We start from the raw sequence: 26,192 nt of genomic DNA on the forward strand, positions 1-26,192 counted from the left end.
TCTAATGAATAAATATTTAATTTATGCATTTACATAGTGCTACTTCAGATGCGCATTATTGTTAATGGAACAGCGTGATTTCTTTGTCTGTTATTAAACGAAAGCGATTACGAAGAGCTGCTTCTGGTCCCGCCGGCTGCGCGCTTGGAGGCCCGCGCGTCGGCCAGAGGAAGTCTGCGCATGCGCGACGCGTTGGCCAAAGCCGAGCGCGTTCACGACGCTCGGACGCTCGGATCCGACAGCGCGCGCGCTACACGCGGCAGCGCGCGCCTTATTTCCGGCGTGCAAGCATCGACTAATCAGCGGGCGTCCTGCTTCTGTGTCTTCCGGAGCTGGTCTGGCGCGTCTTCCAAGCATATTTTGAGCAACATGGCGGATCTCCACCTCTGTGGAAGCTCGTCGTCTAGCTTTAGCAGCCAAATGAATGACGTGAATAACGAGCTGCTAACGACGGCGACCGCTATGGCTTGCGGGCCACGCACTTCACAAAAACAAGCTTGTAACAGCGGCTCTATGGAGCGAGGTGGTCGCGGAACTTTTGCCGGGGCTCCCACGTGAAGGTAAGATACTGAACTTGTTCGTTCGTTATTCATGTAGCGCACATAAAAAAAAAAAAGAAAAATGACGTGTATGTTCTCGTGTTTTCATCGCAGATGCCGTAGAAATGCTTCAAAAGCGTTGGAAGAGTCTACGAGACAAGTTCCGCCGGCTATTTATGGCAGAACAAGACAGTAAGAAAAGCGGCGCCGGAGCTGACGATGTCGACGGGAGCGCAATCATGTGGCCCTATTGCACCCTGATGATGTTTTTAAGGGACACGATGGAGTGCAGACCGTAAGTCGATAAAAGTTTTTCGCTGCTATCGAAGTAATGGGAATGATATGTCACTGTAGAGAAAGCAGGTAGCCCGTTTGTTTTGCCTGTGACAACGGCGCTGTACTAGCTTCCCTACGAGCGCTGTGCTTGACTATTATTTGTGTAGCTACAGCAATGTGTGCCGAACTGTGGTCTGAAGAAATGGCTCCTGCAGTTTTAGTGTTTTGCATCCGTTGCCCACTGGCGAAAGCTCTAGCTCTCTAAACAAGCCTCGCTATGTGTTAATGCTTCCCACCTCAAAGCAAAAATATTTAATTATTTGGGCTGCTTGTGCAGTACGTCATTCAAGAGCCGTTGTAGACCGAAATGATGTACGCTCTTCTAATTTTGGAAAGCGATGTCTATTTACAAATTATTCATGTAGGTAAGAGCCGTCGGAAATTAAGTTAGGCGAGGTAGTATAAAGCGATGAGTGTTTGGGAATTGTCAATAAATGCCTAGGGAATGCAGTGCAACAGTGCTTCAAATTCTAGATAGTAGCGTGCATTCAACAACCTACAGCGCTGAGCAAGAATATGATTCTTTTTTCATATGTCCAGTGAGGTGAAAAGAAGTTTAATAAATTACATATTAACACCTGCAGCAATATGAACTTTGACGAACACTTCACATAGCTGAAAAACTTGACAACAGGTCTACTATATATGCATGTTAAGGGGCATATACTGAACAAGGAATAAAATAAGTATCCGTGCAGAACATTTTTATATTACGCTTCAGTGCTTGCAGCTTATTTTTTGGCACTGCAAATGTTTTGTTTGCTTGTGCTACATGACATTTTCAAAATGGAAACAGCATTGCAGTGATAACATAACGAATATAATACATTCTGAATTGCACACCACACATACTAAAAGAAAAAAAACGTCCACATGCGCAGTGTCCACATAAAACCAAATCTGGTGCATAATACATATATTCGCTTCGTAAAGGAACAACACAGAAAACGATATGAAATACAATTCCATATACACGGTAGCTACATTTTAACCTATGAATGAAGTACAAAACTTTTGTAATGCACAGAGTATTAAAAAAAAAGTGCACAAGTGCAGTGTCCACATAAAACCAAATCTGGTGCATAATACATATATTCGCTTCGTAAAGTAACAACACAGAAAACAATATGTAAGACAAAGCCATATACACGGCAGCTACATTTTAACCTATGAGTGAAGTACAAAAATTTTGCAATGCACACAAAGTATTTGGTTCACAAGTCACATTGATTCTTCTAGTAATTTCATTCATATACAGTAACTTAACTGTACCACAAGGCTAAAAGCAGACAGTTTTCCTTTGTTTTTGACTAGTGCACTTTTTGACTGCATTGAACACCTGTACTTCATAAAAACCCACCCCTTATGTAACACCCCGCAAGGGGTCTTTAAGGAAAATAAAGTGATGTGATGTGATGCGCTTGAATGAAATATCTGGCTAATGCAAATCACAGAAATTCCTTAATTCTGCACAACTGAGTGCTTGATCCTCACTTTGAATCATGACTAATTACCAACAAATACATTATAAACTGTTTTCTTGCTACACTAATCACTCTAATATGCTTTCACTCTAATGCACAAAATTCTTTTTGGGTTAGGTAATGAGATAGCAAGTATACTCTTTACCTTAGAGCATACACACTGTATGTTGAAATGCCATATACCCCATTTTCTACCCACATGCATTTGAAAGGAAACACTTCAGGACAGGTTTAAAATTGACAATTTTAAAACGACAGTTTGTATCAGATGGAAATACATCAACACAGTGCAGCAAACATTTTGAAGACCCAGCTCATGGTGTGCATACATATTCTTGTTTGCAGGACCTCTGGAAACTTCACAAAAGGGGCACGCGAACACTGCCCTGCTGTAAAGGTAGAGCTAAGCAGTCTAGAGGAGTGCAGTCAACAAAGCATACTGCTAGTAACAGATGACAGGGAGCGGTTTGAAGATGTGCCATCACTGTTGGAAGGCACATCACCCAACAGCCATCACACGTCAACAACTGACTCATAGTCAGCATCACGCCAGTTCCAGGACTCCACATCCCGTGAATGTGTGGAGCTGCTGGAACGTGTGGCCTCACAAGTTCCCGAAGCGTCACACGTGCCCGAAGCGTCACAAGTGCCCGAAGCATCAAAATGGGACGAAGCATCACAGGGAGCACCAGCATCACGAGCGCCATCGACACCTGCACATGGAAAACGTAAAAAGAGAGCAGCATTAGATGAAAATTCCATTCTCGCTCAAGTTGCAAACGTCACTAATGTGCTGCAGTCCCCGATGTATACGACGAATGTGATTTATTCGGGATGACCATTGCAAAGATGATAAAAAGGGTTCCCCGAGAGTACCAAAATGGCCTACGGATAAAACTGCTCGAAGTGTCGATTTGTTCCCAGCTTAATAGAAGCGATGTGTGTTTGTTCGGCCAAACTTGTGAAGCTTATGATATGTAATGGTTTAGTTCAATCGCACATTCTGTATTGTCATCTTTTCTGGGGCACCACTACAGCTCAAAGCAACTCGAGCACTTGGAGGTACCCATTATGTACTCTTGTTGCAAATATAGCTTATCTTCATTGGCATGAATGGCACTGCTGCTGGTTCACTCGATGCAAGGCTTTCTCCTTGGAGATACCTGGCTGCTCCCACTGCCAAGGAATCTCTCCAGCCTTGCTGCAAAAGTATGCAGCGAAAAGATTCCGGGCAGCTGCAGCACTGCCATGGTAATTTCGTGCCTGGGTCGCTTCCAGTGGGAAGAAGTGAGGCTGTGCATCATTGGCCAGCACCGCTTGGATGCCTTGCCGCCAGTGACCTGACACAACGTTTCCAAAGCTGTCTTCTCTATCCGTGAAGTTTTCTGATCTTGGATTGCGAACAGTGAGGAAGTTGTGCAGCGTACAGGCAGCCTTCACGACATAGTCCACATTCTCTGGCAGCAGGGCGATGGTTTTCAACAGATTACGCCATCTGGCTGCGGTGATCCCGAAGGCATTTTCGGCACATTGTCTGTAAAATGAAATACACATCCTTGGAAACAAAGAAGGTTAAATGTTTCTTTACCTCTTTTGCAGGCTTCTTGTTTTCAATATTTTATCAAGCCTAATGACATAGCACGAGGTCATACCTTGCTCTATTTAATCGGTAGTTGAAGACTCTTCTTTCATCCTCAAGGTGCCTGGCAGGATATGGCCGCATGAAATCTTTTCTCAACTGAAAAGCTTCATCGCCGACAAAGACGTATGGAGCTGTCAGGCTGGTTTCAGGCAGTCGCCCAACTTCAGGAATATCAAGAGCCCCATTTGTCAGTGCTATTCTGAAATCACTGTTTTTAAATGTACCACCATTACTATTTCTTCCCTCTGCACCCACATCAACTAGCACATATTTGCAGTTGCTATCCACAATTGCCATGAGCACTATTGAATAGGTGCCCTGAAATGGGAAAGTACAGCACAATAAGCACATGTGCCATCTCAATGCATTAGTCACAAATGCTTAAGCTTAATGTGCCCCTTAATGTGTGAAAGACTGCAATCGCCTTCCTAATCCTATCACAACCATCACTCATTTTTCTTTATTCCAGTCTGCCGTGAGCAATGTAGACCATGCAAATTTTCATTAGTACTGTATAAGTTTTGCATTAATTTCTGTGTGTTCACCTCAGAGTGCCATGTATTTATAATTTTTCTGCGAAAATAGTGCTTACATATTGTTTAATGATACACTGTCATACTTTTTGTTGTCTGAATTAAGAATTAATACTTGTGCAGTATTATGCATTTCGTAACTATGTTGCCCTCTTTTATTATATATTACTTGTATGCTTTTTTCGTTGTGCATATTTTGTATTCTTGTACTACACCCCCTCCCCTCTGTAATGTTCCTACCCTAAGGACAACAATAAATAAAAAAAAATTAAAGAGAGCTGCAGAATCTGCATTGGAGTAATGTGAAAGCACGGGTGCTGCGGTTGGTTGCTCCTGGTTTCTTAATTCACTTCTTCTCTACCCATTCTAGTCTTTGCTACTTTCAAATTGCACGTCAATCCCTTTCTATGCCATTTTTGGCTCTACTTCCAGTTGTGTGTCATCACATCCTCTCAGTTCAGTCGTTCAGTCGTGTCCGACTCTTCGTGACCCTATTGACCATGTCACGCCACGCTTTCCGGTCTCTCACTATCTTCCTACGTCACATTATTTCACTTCTTGTTTACCCATTTTTGTCTTTGGTATTTTCAAATTGCGCACCAATCCCTTTCTATGCCATTTTTTGGCTCATAGCAGTGCTACTCATAACATACGGGAAGGAGGTTAACCTGGGTATTCTACAGTCCATTTAGCTGTGCTGTAAATTTGAATGTGCCTAGCTTCAATGTGTTCATAAATAAATATGAACTCATTTTCTCAGATCGAAGTTTCTTGCATGACAGACTTTGCAGATTTTCTGTGGTGTGCATTGTGCGCACCAAGTTGTGCTTTTCTCAGGCTCGAAGTGCCACAACCTAACTTAAATGTCAGAAATGCAGTTCTTTGTGCCACTCAAGTATGACTGCTCACATTCAATGCTCCCATGTGAAACCATTCATTTAGTGTCAGATAATGTTGATGAAAATGAACTAACATCTAAGGCTGACTTTATCACGGCAATAATGCTATGTACATAATGGTTGTCTATAATACACCTAGCTTTACCTTATAATTGAAGTATCTGCTCCCTGAATTGGTGGGGCAAACAATGACCACATGCTTTCCATCTACTGCCCCTAAGCAGTTAGGAAATTGCCAGCGTGCGGCAAACTCTTCTCCAATTCTTTTCCAATCTTTTTCTGAGGGCATCTGGAAGCAATCAGCAGTAGCATTGTGAGTGAAAAGGTTGAACTCTTATGACGGCAAACATAAAGTGGCGCTTTTGCTGCAATGAAATTTAAATACCTATTTGGCTCATTTTTTTCACTTATGCTCCTTAATGACTGTTATGGATGTAGATTTTCTAATTTTCTGCCCAAGCCAATCTCCTATTATTCAGAACTTTTCCATGCATCAAGTGTGCACATTTTTTTAGCTGGCAGGCCAGCTGTATGCATAACTGTAAACCACATTTTTCAGTACTTGTATCTTAGTAATCTGGAAGGCTTTAGGTACATACAATCATAACTTATTTATTTACTGCATAACAACAGCAGCACAAGCAGCCTTACAATATATAAAATATGGTGGTTCAAGACATACAAACAAAAGCAGGCAGCAAACTAATAAACAAACATTTCAACCATTACACATCATTGGTATAAAAAGCAGAAAGAGCTGTAGGATAATATATATGTAACAATATGTTCTTTTAAGTAGTAACTAATCCCAAACAAACTAGCAGCTATACAGGGCAGTAAGGTGTTATATACAAGCAGGTTGCATTTAAAATTTTGTTTGCTGCAAGTTAACACACAATGTGACTGCCAAACTAAGTCTGTTGAAGTTTCAATAACTGCAGAAAAGCATTTGTATCACAGCAATGGGCCAAAATTTGACATGCCATGTGCTCTAACTCAAAACAATGATTACATCATACCTTTTGTAGCCTGCAGAAATAATAATTGAACTTCTAGGCCGAGAAGTCTGATATAAGGAAGAAAATTTGCTTACAAAAGACCACTTATCCTGTATACTTAGTAACATCAGCCAGTCCTTTGCGGTTTCAATTTTTCCAAAATTAAAATAGGGTCTAGTGATTTGAAAGCAATTTAAATGGGTGATAGACTTCACTTCAAAGGGTACACCAACCTGCATGAAGCGATCCTTGAGTTGTGCTCATATGGCCCGACAAGACTCATGAATGCACCGTCGTGTGGTTTCTATCCCAACACGGTATGCCAGAGCAACATTGCAAATGTCTTGACCTGAAGCCAGGCAACTGGAAGAAAAAGATGAGAATGAATTTATGTTGAAGTATTTGCTCAGCCTCTCTACTGGTACCACATCCTAGTATTCAATAATTTCATTCTCTAAAAACAGTGCCAGGACTTGCTATTTGAAGATTTAGCATATGTAAGATTGCAGGTTCAGATTATTCCTAATTTAAGAAATCTCAACAATGTTCCGACATTTGTCAAATTCTTGTCCACACAAAGTATTAATCGAAGCACAGTACAATTTCAAACACTGCACATAAACCAAGAATCGAACATACCTCAGTTCTATTGCTAGTCGCTCGCCTGGCTCCAGGGGCTCTCTTGCGACGTGTTGCCTGGTGAGCTCAGGGGCCACATAGCTCAACAATTCATCGAAGAGCGGTGGCGTCATTCGTTAAAATTAAAAAAAAAATTGATAGTCCCCTTCTCTCATGCGACGCATCTGTTGACAAAAAATACACAAAATGTAATATGTTAATGATGAAAAGACAGAAATACAGCCTAGCACGATATCCTTCAATATTACAGATCAATTGTTTACTAAAATATGGCAACAATGAGAACCAGTGAGCTGAAATTCTCCCGTAACTTGCCACTCATTGAGTGTTCTGATGATGGGGATACAATTTTTTTGTTTATGACCGTTCTCCGTCATGCAGTCATAACAGAGGGATGAATCGCTGATAATTTTTCGCACTGATGTGCCACAGTGTAATATAAAATGTGTTTTTGTTGCCTTTCTTGGGTGTACGGGGGCACACACTATTCGAATGGTTTATCCTAACACAATGGATTTATTAAATGACTAGCACCTTAGCTTAACAAAAACTTCAAACTGTGCAACATCTGACCAGGGGCGAATCTATGGGTCAGTCACAAAGACGGTGGGGAGGGGGGGGGGGGGTTATTGAAACAAGATAGCTTTTCCACCTTTTGTTTTATTACATAAAAGCGGTCTATTACTGCTTGGCGAATCTGTGGGTCAGTCATAAAGATGGTGGGGGGATACTGGAACAAAATAGCTTTTGCATCTTTTGTTTTATAACAAAACCGCGGTTTATTGCCGCTTACCAGTGTATTTCCCCCTCAGCATACTTCCAGCATATCCCAGCTTATTTGCAAAATAGTTTGCTGCATATCATTTGGCACGCTACTTTTTCATTTTACACTTATAGTAAGCAAAATTATGTACCTACAGCAGTACGATAGAGCCCTTCTGAAACAGGCCGTACCCACCAGCAGGGGCATTTCCGCTGTCGCCGCGCTTGCCTATTCTTCAGCAATAGAAGCAAGAGCGCTCTCAACAAAAGCAGCAGAAGCCGCCGTTGTCTGCTCACCGCTGGCATGATGAACAAACCGGCACTAGAATCGCACTTAAACACGTGAGCTGCAAACTGAGCTAAATACCCGCTATCATGGACTGGGCTGGGAGCACACGGATACAAGCTAGTTGCCAGTATTGGTAAAGAACCGCGTCCTGGCATCCTGCACAGTAGATTCATTTTTCGTCGCGGAGGGGTCCTGTGCAACGAGGTTCAATGTAAGGATCTTCGCTGTATTATTATCTTGATGAACTACGGCAGCAAAACCATTAGATGACAATTCAAGTGATTGGTCATTTGGCCGCTTGCACATTGTTTGGTAGTTGGTCTAGAAACATTACTCGCAGCGCGCGGCCAGGCTAGCCGGGCGCGTACACCGCGCCATGCGTTTGGAGTTGTGTACCGCTTTTTTTGCGCGCCGCGGCGCGATGTTCACCGCGCAGGCGCGCACAACGCCCGGCTCAAAGGACGCAGAGGTGTCTATGGAGACGGGCCTTTAAGGGCGCTCGCTTACTGTGCCCAAGGATGCGGGATCGAATTTGCTGATCATAAGTTCACATCTTGCAATATCGGAGCGTTCTTGTTGAAGATTTATAGAAAAACTCGATGCAATGAGCACGTGGGAGAGTAATATGACTTGCTTTATCTTGTTACATTGTCCATCCCACGTCACTAAATGAATAAAAAATCGAGGCAGGGACTCTGCGGCATTTTTTTTTTTTTTTGGTGTAGCCGCGCGAGATTTAAATCGCGCGCAGAAAGCAAGGACTTTTGAATCTCACATGACCGCCCAAAAAGATGGCGCCGAACCCCTGCTTTGATTTTTTATTCATTTATTGACGTGGAAGAGCAATATAATTAGATACAGCAAGTGGGATACCAAGAAACAAAAGTATAATCTTTCACAACACTCACATTCTAAGCGTTTCATACAGAGTGCAAATGTCGGTTCCATTTCTCCGTTTTCCAATGGCAAGCCCATTTTCAGCTGTCGTACGAGACGCGCGTTTCAGCGACAAAAATATTTGAAATAGCTAGAAGAGGAAAAAGGTAGCATGCAAACGGACATGCCACCCACAGCCATAGTTGGAATATTAGAAGGCAGAATAATGCTTCATTTGACGAGAACTGTCTTGACCAGTTAACGGCTGATGATATTTAGTCACAGCAACGCTGTTTCTTTTCTTCTTTTTTTTTTCGTTTTTTGCGAAAGCAACATCACCCCAGGTTTCAGCTCGCCGCGCATGCCGTGGCCGAAGTCACGAATGACCTTGAACAACCGCACAGCAACCGCTCAGCCGAGCTCCGCCAGATGGCGCCGCAGTCGGTGCCGCGCCGATGCCGCTCGCTCTCGCCAGATGTGTGCTCCGCGGGCAGAGGAGCACACATCGAGGTCTCGGTGGCCGCAGCTACGCCGTGAAGAGGCGTAGCTACGGTCTCCTCATAAAAAAAAATCAGCCTGCCATGACATTTGAATTCACGTTACCCCTATGCCACGGGCAGGAGCTGCCATCTCGGGCCGCTCCTTTAACATGGGAGGGTGATATCAGAATCAGCCTGCCAGAACCGTTTGCATTCTCGTTGCCCCTACGACACGCAGGCACATTCATACGGCTTGGTTGAAGCGTGACTTTATATGTGGGCTGGTGGCTTACGATCTCGCGTCATACCATTAAACGATGAGCTTAAGTGTCCTCAATAATGTAGCACCTTACATTGATAGGGCGTGATATGGGAATAATGTAAAAGAAGCTTCCGCTGTTGCTTTCGCAATTCAACTAGGGTTAACCACAGCTAAACCACAACTAATTTTGTTAGACTCTTTCCAGCTAGTAAGGCGATTACTTGTTTTAGTAAAATACAGGTCGATTATTCTAGGGCACCTTTTAATTGCGAGGACATTGTAGTGTTTTAATATACATGTGTTATGCGCATGTTGATGAGAATGACCTGAGCTTCCGATACATAGCACAATTTCGCTTCTGGAGTTTTTCCTGCGCTCACAACTAGTAGCAGGCTTGCCAAAGGAAATCGATTAGATGCATTTTTTGCTACACGTATTAAAACTATGCCTTTTCTGAAGCGTTGCACCTTATTCTACCACTGTACCTGAAATATTTCACACACACACACACACACACACACACACACACACACACACACACACACACACACACACACACACACACACACACACACACACACACACACACACACACACACACACACACACACACACACACACACACACACACACACACACACACACACACACACACACACACACACACACACACACACACACACACACACACACACACACACACACACACACACACACACACACACACACACACACACACACACACACACACACACACACACACACACACACACACACACACACACACACACACACACACACACACACACACACACACACACACACACACACACACACACACACACACACACACACACACACACACACACACACACACACACACACACACACACACACACACACACACACACACACACACACACACACACACACACACACACACACACACACACACACACACACACACACACACACACACACACACACACACACACACACACACACACACAAAGATATATATATATATATATATATATATATATATATACGGTGTCCATGCTAACTTTAGCCAATTGTTAAAAACAGGAAACATTTGAGATAGGCCAGAGAAACCACTTGCATACAGTTGCCAGCCATCTTGTGCACCACAGGCAATTTTTTGTTTTGCAATTGACTAATCATTATTAAGATAATTTTTCTAATATACTAACTATTGCCTTTAGACAACAAATCTGCATTCCAAAGTTGGTGAGTATCTTCTAAAACCCCCATTCCACCTATTTCGGACAAAGAAAGCCTCACGTGTAGAGAAAGCCCACGAAATACAAAAAAAAAAAAATATCAAGTGACTAGCGCATTCGTGCGCTTCGATTGTGCTGCTCTCAACCTGCGCAAAAATGCGCCAGTCACGTGATATTTTTTTCTATTTAGCGGGCATTCGTTAAGGCTTGGCAAAACGATACACGTGAGGCTTTCTTTATCGGAAATAGATGGAATGAGGGTTTTAGAAAATGCTCTTCAACCCTGCAAATCACATCTGTTGTCCAAAGGCAATAGTTAGTAAATGAGAAAAATTATCTTAATTACTAATTAGTTAATTTCAAAACAACAAATTGCTTATGATGCACTAAATGGCTGGCAGCTGTACACAGGTGGCTTCTCTGGCCTATCTCAAATGTTTCATTTTGTAACCCTTGGCGAAAGTTAGCTTGGATATATATATATATATATATATATATATATATATATATATATATATATATATATATATATGGAGGACTCCGGAAATTTTTCGCCTCCATCGAAAAGTTGCCGTATATATATATATATATATATATATATATATATATATATATATATTCAATTCTACTTTGAAGAAGGACGGTCCACCGTCCGAAACTGTTGGAATAAAATAGATAATCGGGAAAGTTGTGTGACATCCTGTATGAATATATATATATATATATATATATATATATATATATATATATATATATATATATATATATATATATATATATATATATATATATATATATATATATATATATATATATATATATATATATATATATATATATATATATATATATATATATATATATATATATATATAAAATCACGCATTAACTGAGCTCTTTACGTTTTAGCGGTTGCTTACCTGACTCGCATGCCTCCCGGGTTCGATTCCCATTCACCCTCTCATTTAGCAGCAGTCGGGTAGAAATCTGTACCACCTGCATGCCTGAAATCCATGTGACCTGTCGGATCCCAAATACCTGGGGCATATTTGTGATTTTTCATTCACAAGGCCAACTACAACAGAGACGCCAGTTTTTTACAGTGAATAGGAGCCTCAATTCTCCCTGGGTGATATTATGCGTCAGCCGGTGCATACTGAGCGGAACCAGTCTTCCCCAAAACCGCACTACCCCCCTCCTCCCTTCCCCTGCCTCTACCCATCTCACACTTTACCATTTCGCTCTTCCGCCGTAGCCTTCGTCACTCTCCAAACGGATGTCCCTCCTACTCCTTTAATTATAACCCTTCTTTGAGGTGCATTCATTCGCTTAGCATCAACCTCAGGTTGCACTTTCTGGAGCCTCTTACAACTTCCTCCTTATATGGTAGCCAACCTCCGGGTCCTTCCCTTGGAAGCCCCATTCCGTTAGCGAATTTCTTTACGCTCGGCGCACAGCCCCAAGCATTATAAGCGACCCGTTTCTATACTGTTCCTTCTGTCTGAAAGGGGTAGATATATCAAATTTTTTTTTACTACATTCATGCTTTAGAATTATGCGTGAGCCATCAGTAAATATGAAACACTGCTGAAATTCACCTACGTTCAGTAAATAATTTATAACTGCATTTGTTCAGACGCGCTGTTTCAGTTTCGGTTTCAGGTTGCCGAGCAAAGGTTCCGAAGTCTTTCGTTAGTATAAGATCGCGAGAGCAACACAAAAACTACCGTATACTAGCTCTTCGTCCAGTCGAGGTTATTCCGGTCTTGGGAATAGCTTAGCGTAAGAGTTAGCTTGAATTGAAAATACAAAGCAGCGGGTATATTGCAGTTTTCGTATGAGTTACGTGATCGCACACTCGCTCGTTTCGTCAGGACCTTCGTTCGGTAACGTGAAACGAAAACTGAAATTATGTAACAGGAAAAAAAAAAAAATGCAATTGCAAATTATTCACTAAAAGTAGGCTAATGTTCCGCGGTGATGCATGGTTACTAATGTATCACGCATAATTATAAAGCCTAACTGCAGTAAGAAAAATTTGTTTCGTCTACCCGTTTAAATGAAGGGGGAAAGAATTCCTAGTCTTCACTCTGCTACTTGCGAGCCATGGCAGGTGGAATTTTTAACGAAGCTAATTTGTCGTCTTAGTCGATCTCGATGAAGATGCCTTCACGAGAGTAATGCTCGGGAAGCACCGACATGCATGATTCTAATGCGGTAGCGTTAAAGGCACTATTCCGCAGGGAATCCGGCGTTGTCGGAGTTGTGCGAGAAAAATCCCTGGCATACCTTTGGCGGGTGACACGACCGAGCACCGATTTGTCGGTGGGTTGCACGCGGTATGTAACGAGACCACGCGACAATGAAATGTTGGGAGGATCATGTCAGCACGAGTTGCTCATTTGAGGTAGAAGGGGTGGATGGATAGGAATCAACCTTTCAGGCCTCTTAATCGGGTGCCGGATGGGGCACGCACCTGCTATAGATCACGCTCGCACGTTAGCATGGCTTGGTTAAAGCGGGGCTTTATATCCATGTTAGGTGGTCGCTTACGACTGGTAGCTGCATTTAAAATATTAGAGGCAAAAATAATAGATTGGTAATTAAGCGAGCAGTCGAAACTACATGTACGCGTAGGAGGAGGAACCGCAAGATGAACCATTAACGCTATCGCGTCGTACCCTTAAAGGCGGAGCTTAAGTGTCCCCCAATAATGTTTTTATGCCACAATTAGCGAGAAATTATTGGGTGCAGGGCTGTTTCTTGCCGCATAACACTGTGCTAAGATCACGAACTTGCTTTTTCTGTCCAAAAAGGTTATTGCGAGCTCAAACCAGTATTCTTAGCTACGAAAGCCGGAGCCTTCCGGATTTTTGTTCCACCATTAAAACAACTACCCAAAAGCATTTCATAGTCTTGCGTTTTCGAACTCGTTAAAAACTATACGTTCAGATTAACCGCGGGCTTTGAAAACACACCACTTCCAGCCGACGAGCTATACGATTATCTCTACAACGGCTAGAGCCGGGCGCAACCGAATTGCGTTTATCCTCCTTTGTTCTATAAACCACTTTTTTGGGTTCTATCTTCTTTGGACGGCCGCGCGAGATTCAAAAGTTCTTGCCTTCTGCGAGCGATTTCAATCTCCCGCGGCTGCTCCCAAAACATGGCGCCGAGTCAGAGCCACCTAGAATTATTCAAAAAATTCTAGATGGCGCTGGCCGAGTCCCACACACCCGTTACAAAGGGACTAGCTAGCTAACACTATCAACTTGATTTTTTATTCATTTAGTGACGTGGGGAACCACTTTTTTGGGCTCCATCTTTTTTGGACGTCCGCGCGAGATTCAAAAGTTCTTGCCTTCTGCGCACGATTTGAATCTCCCGCGGCCGCCCCCAAAACATGGCGCCGAGTTCCACACTTGATTTTTTATTCATTTGGTGACGCGGAAGAGCAATACAACTATATAGAGCCTGTGGTATTGCTCGCCCACGTGCCTATTGCATCGCGTTCTTTCATATATGATCAACAAGAACACTCGTATATTACGGAAATCTATACTGATATTTAATTAAAGCTTTACAAAGTATTTTAGAGAACAAACAATTAGTTTATGCATTTACATTATACTAACACACACATTCTAAGCGTTTTATACAGAGTGCAAATGTCGGTTCCGTTTCGCCGTTTTCCAATAGCAAGCCCATATTCAGCTGTCGTACGAGACGCGCGTTTCAGCGACAAAAATATTTGCAAATAGCTAGAAGAGGAAAAAGGTAGCATGCAAACGGACATGCCACCCACAGCCATAGTTGGAATATTAGAAGGCAGAATAATGCTTCGTTTGACGAGAACTGTCTTGACCAGTTAACGGCTGATGATATTTAGTCACAGCAACGCTGTTTCTTTTCTTTTTTTTTCTTTTTTTGCGAAAGCAACATCACCCCATGTTTCAGCTCGCCGCGTATGCCGTGGCCGCAGTCACGAGTGACCTTGAACAACCGCACAGCAACCGCTCAGCCGAGCTCCGCCAGATGGCGCCGCAGTCGGTGCCGCGCCGCTGCCGCTCGCTCGCGCCAGATGTGCGCTCCGCGGGCAGAGGAGCACACATCGAGGTCTCGGTGGCCGCAGCTACGCCGTGAAGAGGCGTAGCTACGGTCTCCTCATAAAAAAAAATCAGCCTGCCATGACATTTGAATTCACGTTACCCCTATGACACGGGCAGGAGCTGCCATCTCGGGCCGCTCCTTTCATATGGGATGGTGATATCAGAATCAGCCTGCCAGAACCGCTTGCATTCTCGTTACCCCTACGACACGCAGGCACGTCCATACGGCTTGGTTGAAGCGTGACTTTATATGTGGGCTGGTATCTTACGATCTCGCGTGATGCCATTATAGGATGAGCTTAAGTGTCCCCAATAATGTAGCACCTTACACTGATAGGGCGTGATATGGGAATAATGTAGCAGGCAAAAGAAGCTCCGCTGTTGCTTTCGCAATTCAACTAGAGTTAAGCAGAGCTAAACCACAACCAATTTTTTGTTAGACTCTTTCCATCTAGTAAGGCGATTATTTGCTTTAGTGAAATACAGGTCGATTATTCTGGTGCACCTTTTAATCGCGAGGACATTGAAGGGTTTTAATATACATGTGTTATGCTCAGGTTGATGAGAATAGCCTGAGCTCTCGATACATAGCAAAATTTCGCTTCTGGAGTTCGTTATGCGCTCACAACGAATAACTAATGCTTTCCAAAGGAAATCGATTAGATGCATTGTTTTGCTACACGTATTAAAAATATGCCTTTGCTGAAGCGTTTGAGGGAGGTGCTGCGATCACCGCAGGTTGCAGCCGTGTCGCAAATCGGCTCTTTGTGCAGAAAATGTTTTTCTTGTGTACGACACAAAGGATAATGTCCTAGTGAGTGCCACCGGCCATGCGGAGTGTCGGCTTTGACATCGTTTTCTGCGATAGACTGCTAATCCTAACAACGCCCAGACGCAGCTCCGCTGCTGCCCTGGCTGTCAGGACGCACCATGCCGAAGCCGGTGTCGGTTCGCTCGCACCCGAGTGGCCCAAGTGCGGGAGCTGTGGGTTTATCACAAGCAGACTCCAAGAGAAAGCGTTCCAACGCCCAACGAGCGATGAACTTGGACGAAACGCATCACCTGGCAAACGCAGACGTTGAAAGTGGTCTTTCTGTGGGAATAACTGGGACGAAGGAGCAACACGCAAGGGACCAAATGGACACCGATGATGAAAGTGAGGACGTCGGCGACTACGGGTACTAGAGTTTAATTAAGAAACGAAAACCCCAAAGGAAAGTGAAGCCGGAACAGCTTCGTCTTGAACGGGTAAGTGTAGACCTCTATTTCCACTCTCGATCATGTCACTCAACGGAGTACATTTACATGATATACCTGAACAAGCAATTACAGAGGCGTTAGAAATGACTGCAAAATGTTGGGAATTGGCAGATTTTGATTACTTTCCGCTACGATGTGGTAGCAAATCGCGTCAAGGTCACTGTCAGGGATGAGGAACACGCAAATAGGCTCACCGCATTTACGCTACTGGCCGGGAAAGTGAAGGGACGCATCTGCACATACGAGGTCTCGATTGAACGAACGCCAACACGAGGCCAGGAAAAACGTTGGGGCGTTATCAAGGTGCCTCCTGGTCAAACCATTGAGTACATCAAGGACCACCTAAGGTGTGAAACTACGCGCGTCTGCTAGGAAAGATAAACGTTCTGCTATTAAAATTCGATACAGAGCCACTACCCAAAAGGCTCGTTTCCGATTACGAAATCACAAGGGTCTATGAGCACAGACTGAAAATTATTACCTGCTATAACTGCCACGGACTGGGGCATATTGCTAGCCAATGAGTGCGGACGGCTGCACTCCAAGGACACAGAATGCGATCAAGAGTTATTCTGCGTCGCCTGCTTGAAACCGGGCCACATTTAAATAAATTTGGATTGTCCTAGTCGTGCAACAAAGGGGCCTAAAAAAAATAAGCAGAACCATAATGTAGTTAAGGGAGAAGTGACATGAGCATACAAGACGCGACAGAACACGTCGATAGAACCTGCGCTGCCCTCGGTCTACCAACAACTGGAAGAGTTGCGAAAAGAAAATCAGCAACTTAGAGAAATGCTGGAGAAAGTTCTTGCAGGGCTACCCCCGGGACAAGACATTCATGCATCTCAGACGCGCAGCGGCAACGTGCTTCAGTCACGCCCATTGGGCGCTTGCAATGTGTGCGTTCGAAGAGGCGGCCCGGACGGTCGTCCAGTCGTAAAACAACTGCAAACTCCATAAATTCCCAACACACCGAAACGCCACTGACTGAAACGACAAAGACTCATCAGGCGACGAAGGCACTTACCGCACAAGACTCGGCGTATGCGTAAATGCTGAAGATCATGAGGCAAGAGCGACACAACGAGACACAGCTTCTAGAAAAGAGCCCGCGGGACGAGTTTCAAATGATAACAAACGCGGTACAGACTCAGATTGAAGCAAGTTTTACAGAGTTGCACAAAAGTATTCAACGGCAAAACGATGAACCAAAAAGACGTAAGCTCGCAGAAGCGCAATAAGAGTGAGACCAATATGCCTACAATCGAACTGCAGAGATTTCATGCAGTCTAGACCTACCCTAAGAGAACAAGCCAGAAAATTGAAGCCTCTGATCATCCTATTTCATGGAACAAGAGGGCCTTGCACTTCATGGTTACCGTAAATTTCAGCAGCCTACCATACTTTATCAGAACAGAGGAAACCAACATGCACGCGGTCAAGCTGCTCTCCTTGTCAGAAACGAATGTAGAGCAACCAAATTAGAAATTCCTGGCCTAAGTAATGTGTTTAGAGAAGAAGTCGCTGTTAAGCTATGCCCTCCTGGCCAGCGGCCCACGCCGTGGCAGTTTCCGTGTATTGCCTCTCACTGGCAGTCATAATACCGACTCACACGAGGGGCTCGCCAAGGTCCTGGCCCTGGCAGGAAGCCTACGATCCCGGTGGGAGGAGACTTCAATGCTATGCTCCCGAACTGGGGCTACGCCAGAGCTGGCCCAAGGGGGCGAATGCTGCATGACACCGTCTGGTCTATATATAAATACAACGCCCCGGACACTCCAACACGCATATGACTAGACGCCCGAAAACAAGATACGACCCCCGATCGGACGCTGGCCACATCAGGATTCATCAGGTAATGGGAAGACGAACAGACAACATGGGGAAGTGACCATTTGCCAATTTTGATCACTCTTAACCGAAAAAAGATTCGAGAAAAAAGGCAAACGGTTGTCATCGACTGGGAAAAAATTTCGGACAGCCACTGGTGGCAACTTCATGGACTTCGCGCAATTCGGTGCCATGGTTGCGGAAGCACGGCCATGGGGCCGAGACAAAATCGTATGTGACGACACTACCACACACATAGATAGGCACCTTGCCAACTTGTGGCGAAAGGTCAACATCCTTACGCAGCAATGCGGATATAAAGGAAAGCGCCACCGGGATCTCATGAGACTTAAGAGCCAGTATCGACTTATCAAGGAGTACCAATAAGAACTCGAAACATATGCATGGCACAGCACTTGCGCGACGCTCGGTCGCGAACCCGACCTTAAAAAACTGTAGAGAACGACGTCTACTGGGGAAAAAGAAAAGCGCACCATCGCTGGCAGAGCTGTTCCCGCGCGAGAACCCAGCCGCACTCGAGGAAAAGGTAATTCACACGTTCTTCCCGCATGTTTCACAGATACCAACGCCACCATTGCCGACAATCACGATTGACAACACAATGGTGGAACTCGTAAAACCATTTACATTTGGGGAGCTATTGGCAGCACTAGCCCATGGCAAATCGAAATCGGCCCCCGGACACGACGGATTAACATGGCCGGAGCTCAAAACCTTAGCGACGAAGCCCTAGGTCAGCTCTTAACTATCATAAACGATTCATAGGAATCCGAAATGGTGCCAGATGCACTCAAACTATCATTGATCTACCCCATGCCGAAATCAAGGAAGGATCACACAAAACCAGAGGACCTACGGCCAATAGCTCTCACGTCAACCATTTACAAACTGATTGAGCGAATGATAGCCACAAAAATACAGCATTACATCGAATACGTAACGGCCTGGATTGTATTCGGCTCAGGCAGACTTCCGGCCGAATATGGAAGTGCATGATTGTCTTTGGCTGCTCCGCAGGGTAATCAACCGCAGGCCTCGCAAACAGACACCGATTACATCCTCGCCGGTTGATATGCGCTAAGCATTCGACAATGTAAAACAACAGGTAATCTTACAAGAATAAGCAAAGAGATATCCCAGCCAAAAAACATACAATTGGATATGCAGCTTCCTTCAAAGTAGACCTATTAGGCTTCATGGCAAAGCTTCGGGATGGAGCCCCAGAACCTACTACTTGGATAGAGGGGGGTACCCCAGGGCTCTGTCCGCGGCCCTTTGCTATTTAACTCGGCCATGACCCGCGTAGCAGAAGCGCTCGAAAGACATTTCGGCCCGCTTCACCATCTACGCAGACGATGCCAACATATGGACAGAAGCAGTGTATTACCCAAATGAAGAGAGCATGCAGACCGAGCTGCAAGCAGCGATCTTCAGCCTTTTCACAGCTTAGAAGCATTGGGACTACAGCTGTCGCCTGAAAAGACACAACTCATAAGCATAGATGGCAAGAATGACACGAACGCCAAAAAAAAAAACAGATTACACTGCGTATTGGAGAACACAACATCACGTCTGCAAACGGGCCGACAAAAATCTTGGGGGCACAAATTTCTAGTTGCAACAGTCCTCGTAAATGAATTCGTACATTGCAGCGTAACTGGACTCCGATGTTGCATATTTTTTGCCAGATTTCAAACAAGTACAGTGGAATCCGGCAAAAAAATCGTACCAAACACTGTCTAGAGCGGTTGCTGTCGGCAGGATTCTGTAGGGGGCACCCGCTGATGAGTTTTCTGATCGCGACCTGAAAGAAGCACACGAGAGCTGCTTAAGCTGGTCAGCATACCAGCTATACGAGACATTAACAGAGAAGCAAAAATACGAATGCGATCCCGACTAGTAAACACGACTCAAGGGAAGCAGATCATGGCGGGGGAAACCGAATCAACACTGCTCCGAGGCCCCTGGGGACAGACATTTCACCCCCGTGGGAGGCGCCGGTAATCGCACTAAGAACACAACGATCTATTAGTAGGCATAACATGGTGACTAGGCACCATTTAGAACAGAGAACGGCCCTCACAAAACCGCTGCACACTACACTGACGCTGCAGTTAGAAAGGAAAGGGTGAGTGTGGCATGGGTTTATATGCCAGCACCCCAACACAACGGACAGCACACATGTCACTATACCCGAAGGAACAATTTTACACGCCGAGTTGCTTGCCATATGGGGAGCCATAAACACCATTACGACAGCTGCAGCCACAAGAGATAATTTCAATGGATATCGAATTTTAACCCACTCATACGCAGTGATTGCAGAGCTGACGGCACCAACTACAAAAGACGCAGTGGCCAATGACATCAGAAAGAGGCCGAAGCGAATGCGGGAAGTTGGAAAATAAATTCAAATTACGTGGATACCACCGGGACATACTGGCACGGACGGGGGAAACGCAGCCGCGCACTCGGCAGCCGCGCAAGCGGGTGAGCTTGCTGACAGGTACAACGCCCCATACCCCAACTCCATGCCTAACCCGCGATAGACTTAAATCCCTACCAAACAATGCTCACTAAAGGGTCCCCTGGCAGAGCGGTGATGCACTATGTACGCACCAAAATAAAACACGACAGCAGGCTTAGGTTATATGAAGCAACACCAACGCCGGTGTTTGACAACACGAAAGGGCTCACTCGACCACAAGAGATATTTCTCAACAAAGTATTATTAAACGCAGCCTACACACCACATACTTGACAAGTGGTTTCTGGGCAGACACGAAACACTCAATCATAACATATGCACCCACTGTCAGGATTTACACATATTCCACACGACGACATGCCCACCCTATACACATCAGATACTATCAAGCGCCACAATACAACATTCCATTGCCACCTATGACAGTGAGAGCGGCCTGCTTCGAGTAGTGTGAAAGAGGTCGACTTACAGCACGCAGATCGGAAGCAGAGCAAGCGATGAGAAACAGCTTGAAGAACCGTGAAGAAGCAAGAAGCTACGCTCCCATCCCGCCTAACTCCCTGAAAAGAGAATAAAAAGAAGGCATCGAAAAGAGAATAAAAAGAAGGCATCCACCTTTCTCTGTATATATATATCTATATATACAGAGAAAGGTGGATGCCTTCTCTTTATTCTCTTTTCACTTAAATGGGCTACATTTCTCGTACATTATGTAGGAGCGAAAGGCAAAAAAACTGACAAGATTTTTTTAAGCACAAGATAACACTTCAACGGCACCATACTGGCATCAAGAGCTGCGTTAGAGTAACAAGTGGGAGAAATATTTTCAGAACCGTCACATATTATGCTTCGAAAACGGCAAAACATTCTATTTCTTTCAGCATTCAAATCAAGAAAAATACAGTATTAGCTAGAATTTTTCTGTAATGGGGGCTGGGGAAAGCGCTGTGGTGCAAAACTTTTCATCACCATCTCTCGAATGCCTCTAGGCCTTGAGACGGATAGAACTGAAACGAACGAAGAATGCACGATTAGCTGTTTCATTGTTCTGGGAAAAACAAGAAGGAAGCCCGTAAGGGCCATATTTTGTCGCGGTGTGTTTTGTGTACGTCGCGATTTCCACACATCCTATTGTGTCTGCAGGGGTGTCCTGGCTGCATCGTGTGGCGGGGAAAAATAACGAGTGACGGCCGATATGGGCCGTCTCCCACATCTGCTTGACGTCTAATCGCGCTTGGTTCCGGCAGCCGGAACTGCCGTGAACTGCCATTTCCGGTGCGCCCACGGCGCGTGGAGTGTCCCAGACGTCATTTCAGCGCCAGTGCCCCCTCTACCAACGTCATCAGTGAGCCACTGAAAAAAATTCCCATCGTCAGCTTCCGCTTCAATGGAGAAGTGACTTCACGCAAGTCTTTGTCGCTGCCGTTTCGTCACGTGCAATTACAGGCGCTAAAAATGACACTCCGAATTTGCTTCACCGTACTCTGGCTGGTCACACGTGAATCACTGAGACAAAAACTGACGCGAATTCTCGCTATTACGGGATTGTTGGCTAGCAGATGTAAGCGCATGAATGACCAACTTTTGACCATGTGTGCATTGTTCTCAGGCATTATCACAGTGTCTCCTAACTAGGCTTTTAATCTTCGCACCTGCAGGAGAATTTGTATTTACTGATACGCGCTTAAAGTGGCCCGTCTACTTCACCCGTTCAATATGTTTGTTCCCAAGGCGGATCATTTCGCACGCGCGTGAACTCGGTTGAGTTGGTGACGTAGTCGCACATACGAAAAGCACTCGCTCGAAACAATAGATTGATAAAAATAGCTGGGCCAGGGTCGTGCCAGTAGTTTCTATAGTTTCGTCATTAAGCTTCACATGTGCCTGGTCACACCGAAATGCGCAGCTTTGGTTGCGGGGTAATATGGGTACCGCGTAGCACATCATATTCGTTGCATGAAAACGATATCAAAGGACGCAGAAAAAAAAATGTCTCTGGTTTCCGCCTCTTAAGCATTTTCTTCGCGGGCTGTTGAAATAATTTACTCAAGGGAGCTGGTCTCAAAATATGTCACCAGAATGGATGCGACAGTACATGTGAAACTGGGTGATAAAAATGGCACGGTACTTAGCTGCTTCTCCTCAACACTTGATTAGTTAACAGAGGAAGTTCATTATCCTATGCTAGCAGGCAGCCACTATCAGCAACTGCACCCTGATAAGAATAGTGGATGTGGCGGCGCCAGGGGCTGGACGTTGCTTGCGAAACCCTACGTGAAGCGTCAGATCATAATCATCGGCATTATAGGTCAGTGTAATGAGTTGCTTAGCTTGGGTTTGACAAGATAGTAACAGCGATTATCACATTCAATGCGATGGGCGAGGAAAAACAGCTGTCATCAAGTAATCTAAAGGTACGAAATCTCTGAAGCAGACCTTTAACTATAAGTCTGCTGATCTTAAGAAGCCCGTAGCGAATTAGACGAGTGACGCGCGCACAGGTATGCCGAATTCTTCTCTAACGGCCAGCGGCTAAACGGCCACTCCGTTCTGTCTCCACGCCCGGGTAATCAAGACCTGTTACTTGTGACATCCAGCGGCCCCAAGTAGCGAATTAAATGCGGGAAGTTTGAAAGTGATAATGTTGTTTTGAATAAAACCTAACCACGCACGTGCGCAACGAACTGCTGTTTGTCCAGAGGAGAATCGTCTGACCGGAACCTGACCAGGAACCAGGAATATTGGAAGGATACAGTGACATCTTTCCCCGTACCCTCGTTCCCCTGTGTTCCATTTCTCGATGCAAAGCCAAACCGTTGGCAGTCTATTTAAATCCCAAAGCACCATGTCTCGTTTTTGCAGAAAAGTTTGGTTTCCGGACCCACTATTACAACTTTTCTAGTTGTATCTGATTTAAGCCGTTAGAAATCGCCGACTTGCAACAATAACATGTCTATTAACGGCCCAGGCAATTCTCCATAATCGAGCTTTTTGATGCACATTCAAGAAATTTCGAATACATTTGGAAATGTTTCAGTGTTCTAGCATGTTTGTTTGGGGCAATAACTGAGCTGTTTAATGGTCCTGAATCATATCCTTAATGGGGTGAACGTAACTCATTGGTTCCACTTAAGCTAGAAAACGTTTCATCTCGTTTCCCCAAACCCCTCTCCGCCGCAATATAGTACATCGCTTTGCCGCAAGATGGCCTCATGAGCATAACTCGCCCTTACTGAGGCGACGATCATGTACCAACGTTGGGAATGACGTTTCACGAAGCAGGGGCGAATAATTTCGTCGGCCCAGTATTTACCGGCAGGCTTAGCGTTTCTGGGCCGTATACTGGCGAAACAGACGCATAAGAGACTGCATAAAAAAACCGTGAATAGAGCTCTTCTTTTTTTTTCTTTTTTTTTTTTGTGTGTGCTGCACTGCTGAGAAATGGCGCAAGGAAAAACACGCCTTTTAACTCTTTAGTTAGGGGTGCTACTGAAAAATACCAAGACAGTAGCACAATCTTCCTGTCACCAAGCACGCCTGGAGGTGCATAGTGAGAGCTTGCCACCACTGCCGTCATTATCAATCTTGCCATTGCCTTTACCCTCGCCCGAGTAAAGGTTTGTCTAAGACGGAAGAGCGGCTTCTACTCCGTCTTTATACCAACACTCTGCTGTGCCCGGCAGCACTAAAACATTTTAATCCTTCCTTCACGGGCAGTTGTCCGCACTGTGCGGAGAAGTCTTTGGACATCTACCACATGGTGTGGGCTTGCCCATCCAACCCAGCTATTCCTCCTCACCCCAACCCCACTCGGGAGGACTGGGAGGCGACCCTGCTCGGCTGCTATGACCTGCAGGCCCAAAAGGCCTTGGTCGAGCGCGCCCGGGCAGCGGCCGACGCTACTGGGGTCCTGTACTAGGAACCCCACCTAGTATCTGAAAGGGCCGAATCTTCAAAGATCCGGCTCATGCTTGCTTTCACCCCTTTTAAATCATTAAACGTTTATCACCACCACCACCACCACTGCCGTCACGGCGTACGTATCATATGCAGTCTATGCGCGGGCGACTCGAAGTTGCACGATTTTCGTGGTTTCTACAGAAAAGATGTATGAAATTCGAAATAATATAGTCGCTAACAATGTCTGTTTGCTTTAATTGGGAGATTCCGGGTGACGAGACCTTGACGAGGCAGACTGAATAAATCGGTTGTATCGTGGCAGTCCAATGGAGCGTAAATGAAACCTGATACTTCTGCATTGAGTGATTTTCCTACACAGCACCCATGGGGAGGTGTATCCTTCCTACCTTGTTTTTTTTTTATTATTATTATTATCATTTTTTTTTTTTTTACGCTGGTAACTCCCAAAACGACTGCCGCTTCTCTCAGCATGATTTAAGGGGGAGCCTTCAGAAAACAAGGGATGAATGTACTCCCCATGATGGTGTTTTGGGGGATCGCTGTATGGTTACACGTACTGAAGGAGGCGAGATGGCCAGTACGTTTTGTTGTACAGTACAGTAGCGCATGTACATGTACAGTAGCGCAGACAGATGCGGACTTAAAAGAAGCAGACGAACACGTTTTGTTCGCTGGTGCTGCGTGCTCCCATCAGGGTAGACGTGGCAAGCTCCGTCTGAACATGAGTGTTTTAGCAGGAACGCTCAGCTAACAGCGTTCGGTTGCTGAAAACGAGTTAGCTAGTGAAATCAAGGTCGCATTTTCATAGAAGCAAGATGCAAAAGCGCCCCTGGGCTGGTTTGGTGCGTAAAAAGTGAACTATTTCACACCATGCCTAGAAGCTGCAGAGTATACTCTGGTACTGGCCTACACGTGTCGCTTGTGACCGTCATGCAGAGAAATATAATCCTGATCGAGAACTGAAACCGTCGAGTGGAAATTTCCCCAACCGTACGTGTCTCGGAACCTTTCAGACTATAGGTGTTGCGTCGGTAACCGCATACCTCACGAGCTCCGGTAACCGCCGGATACGCGTCAGAATCCGGCCAACAAAGGCACTTCTCCGTCCACCGGATGGCTTCGTATTTCTGCTGCCGCATGTGCACTGCTGCTGCGCCTACATAATGGACGCGGTTGCCGGTGGAAACCTGGCGAATATTCAGTCGACGCCCATCCACGAAACCGAGCAATGCCAAGTGAAATAAAAAAAAAAGAACATTTATTATCAGCTTCGCTGTAGTATAGATGCACGTAGCAATGCGAGAGCGAACGTAAGAGCTTTCAACGCGATAAGACTCCGTTCACTTGAAAATGCGGCGTCGGCGTTGTGAGCGATAAATCAGGAGCAGGTGGTGATAACTGGCAGGTGACATGACCGGGCAATGACTGGTCGTGCGTCATCACGTGTCCACACTACATGATTGATTTCGCAGAAGCCGCGATTACGGGTTCCTCATTTCAGATCGCAGGGTGAGGGGAATCGGAACCCTCCAGGACTCTTGTATTCCAGACACGTTTGAATGGCTTGGTTAAGCGGGGATTTAT

General features: G+C 45.0%; 1 protein-coding gene across 1 annotated transcript; it reads left to right on the forward strand.

Moving 5' to 3' along the window:
- Window positions 1-245: 245 nt before the first annotated feature.
- LOC146206282 (uncharacterized) lies at window positions 246-2,951 on the forward strand. Its single transcript, XM_084587009.1, has 3 exons — window positions 246-560; window positions 654-834; window positions 2,705-2,951. Exons 2-3 carry the CDS (start codon window positions 665-667, stop codon window positions 2,895-2,897), a joined length of 363 nt encoding a protein of 120 aa, XP_084443135.1. The 5' UTR covers window positions 246-560; window positions 654-664; the 3' UTR covers window positions 2,898-2,951.
- Window positions 2,952-26,192: the final 23,241 nt, after the last annotated feature.

Source organism: Amblyomma maculatum, chromosome 1, assembly GCF_055883805.1.
Source record: "Amblyomma maculatum isolate TAMU_Amacu chromosome 1, ASM5588380v1, whole genome shotgun sequence".
Lineage (NCBI taxonomy): Eukaryota > Metazoa > Arthropoda > Arachnida > Ixodida > Ixodidae > Amblyomma > Amblyomma maculatum.

Excerpts from the sequence above, each read along its gene's own strand:
- LOC146206282 (XM_084587009.1), top strand. The coding sequence starts at position 665 with ATGCTTCAAAAGCGTTGGAAGAGTCTACGAGACAAGTTCCGCCGGCTA. Across the intron at positions 835-2,704 it reads GACACGATGGAGTGCAGACC|GACCTCTGGAAACTTCACAA; the intron begins GTAAGTCGATAA and ends TCTTGTTTGCAG.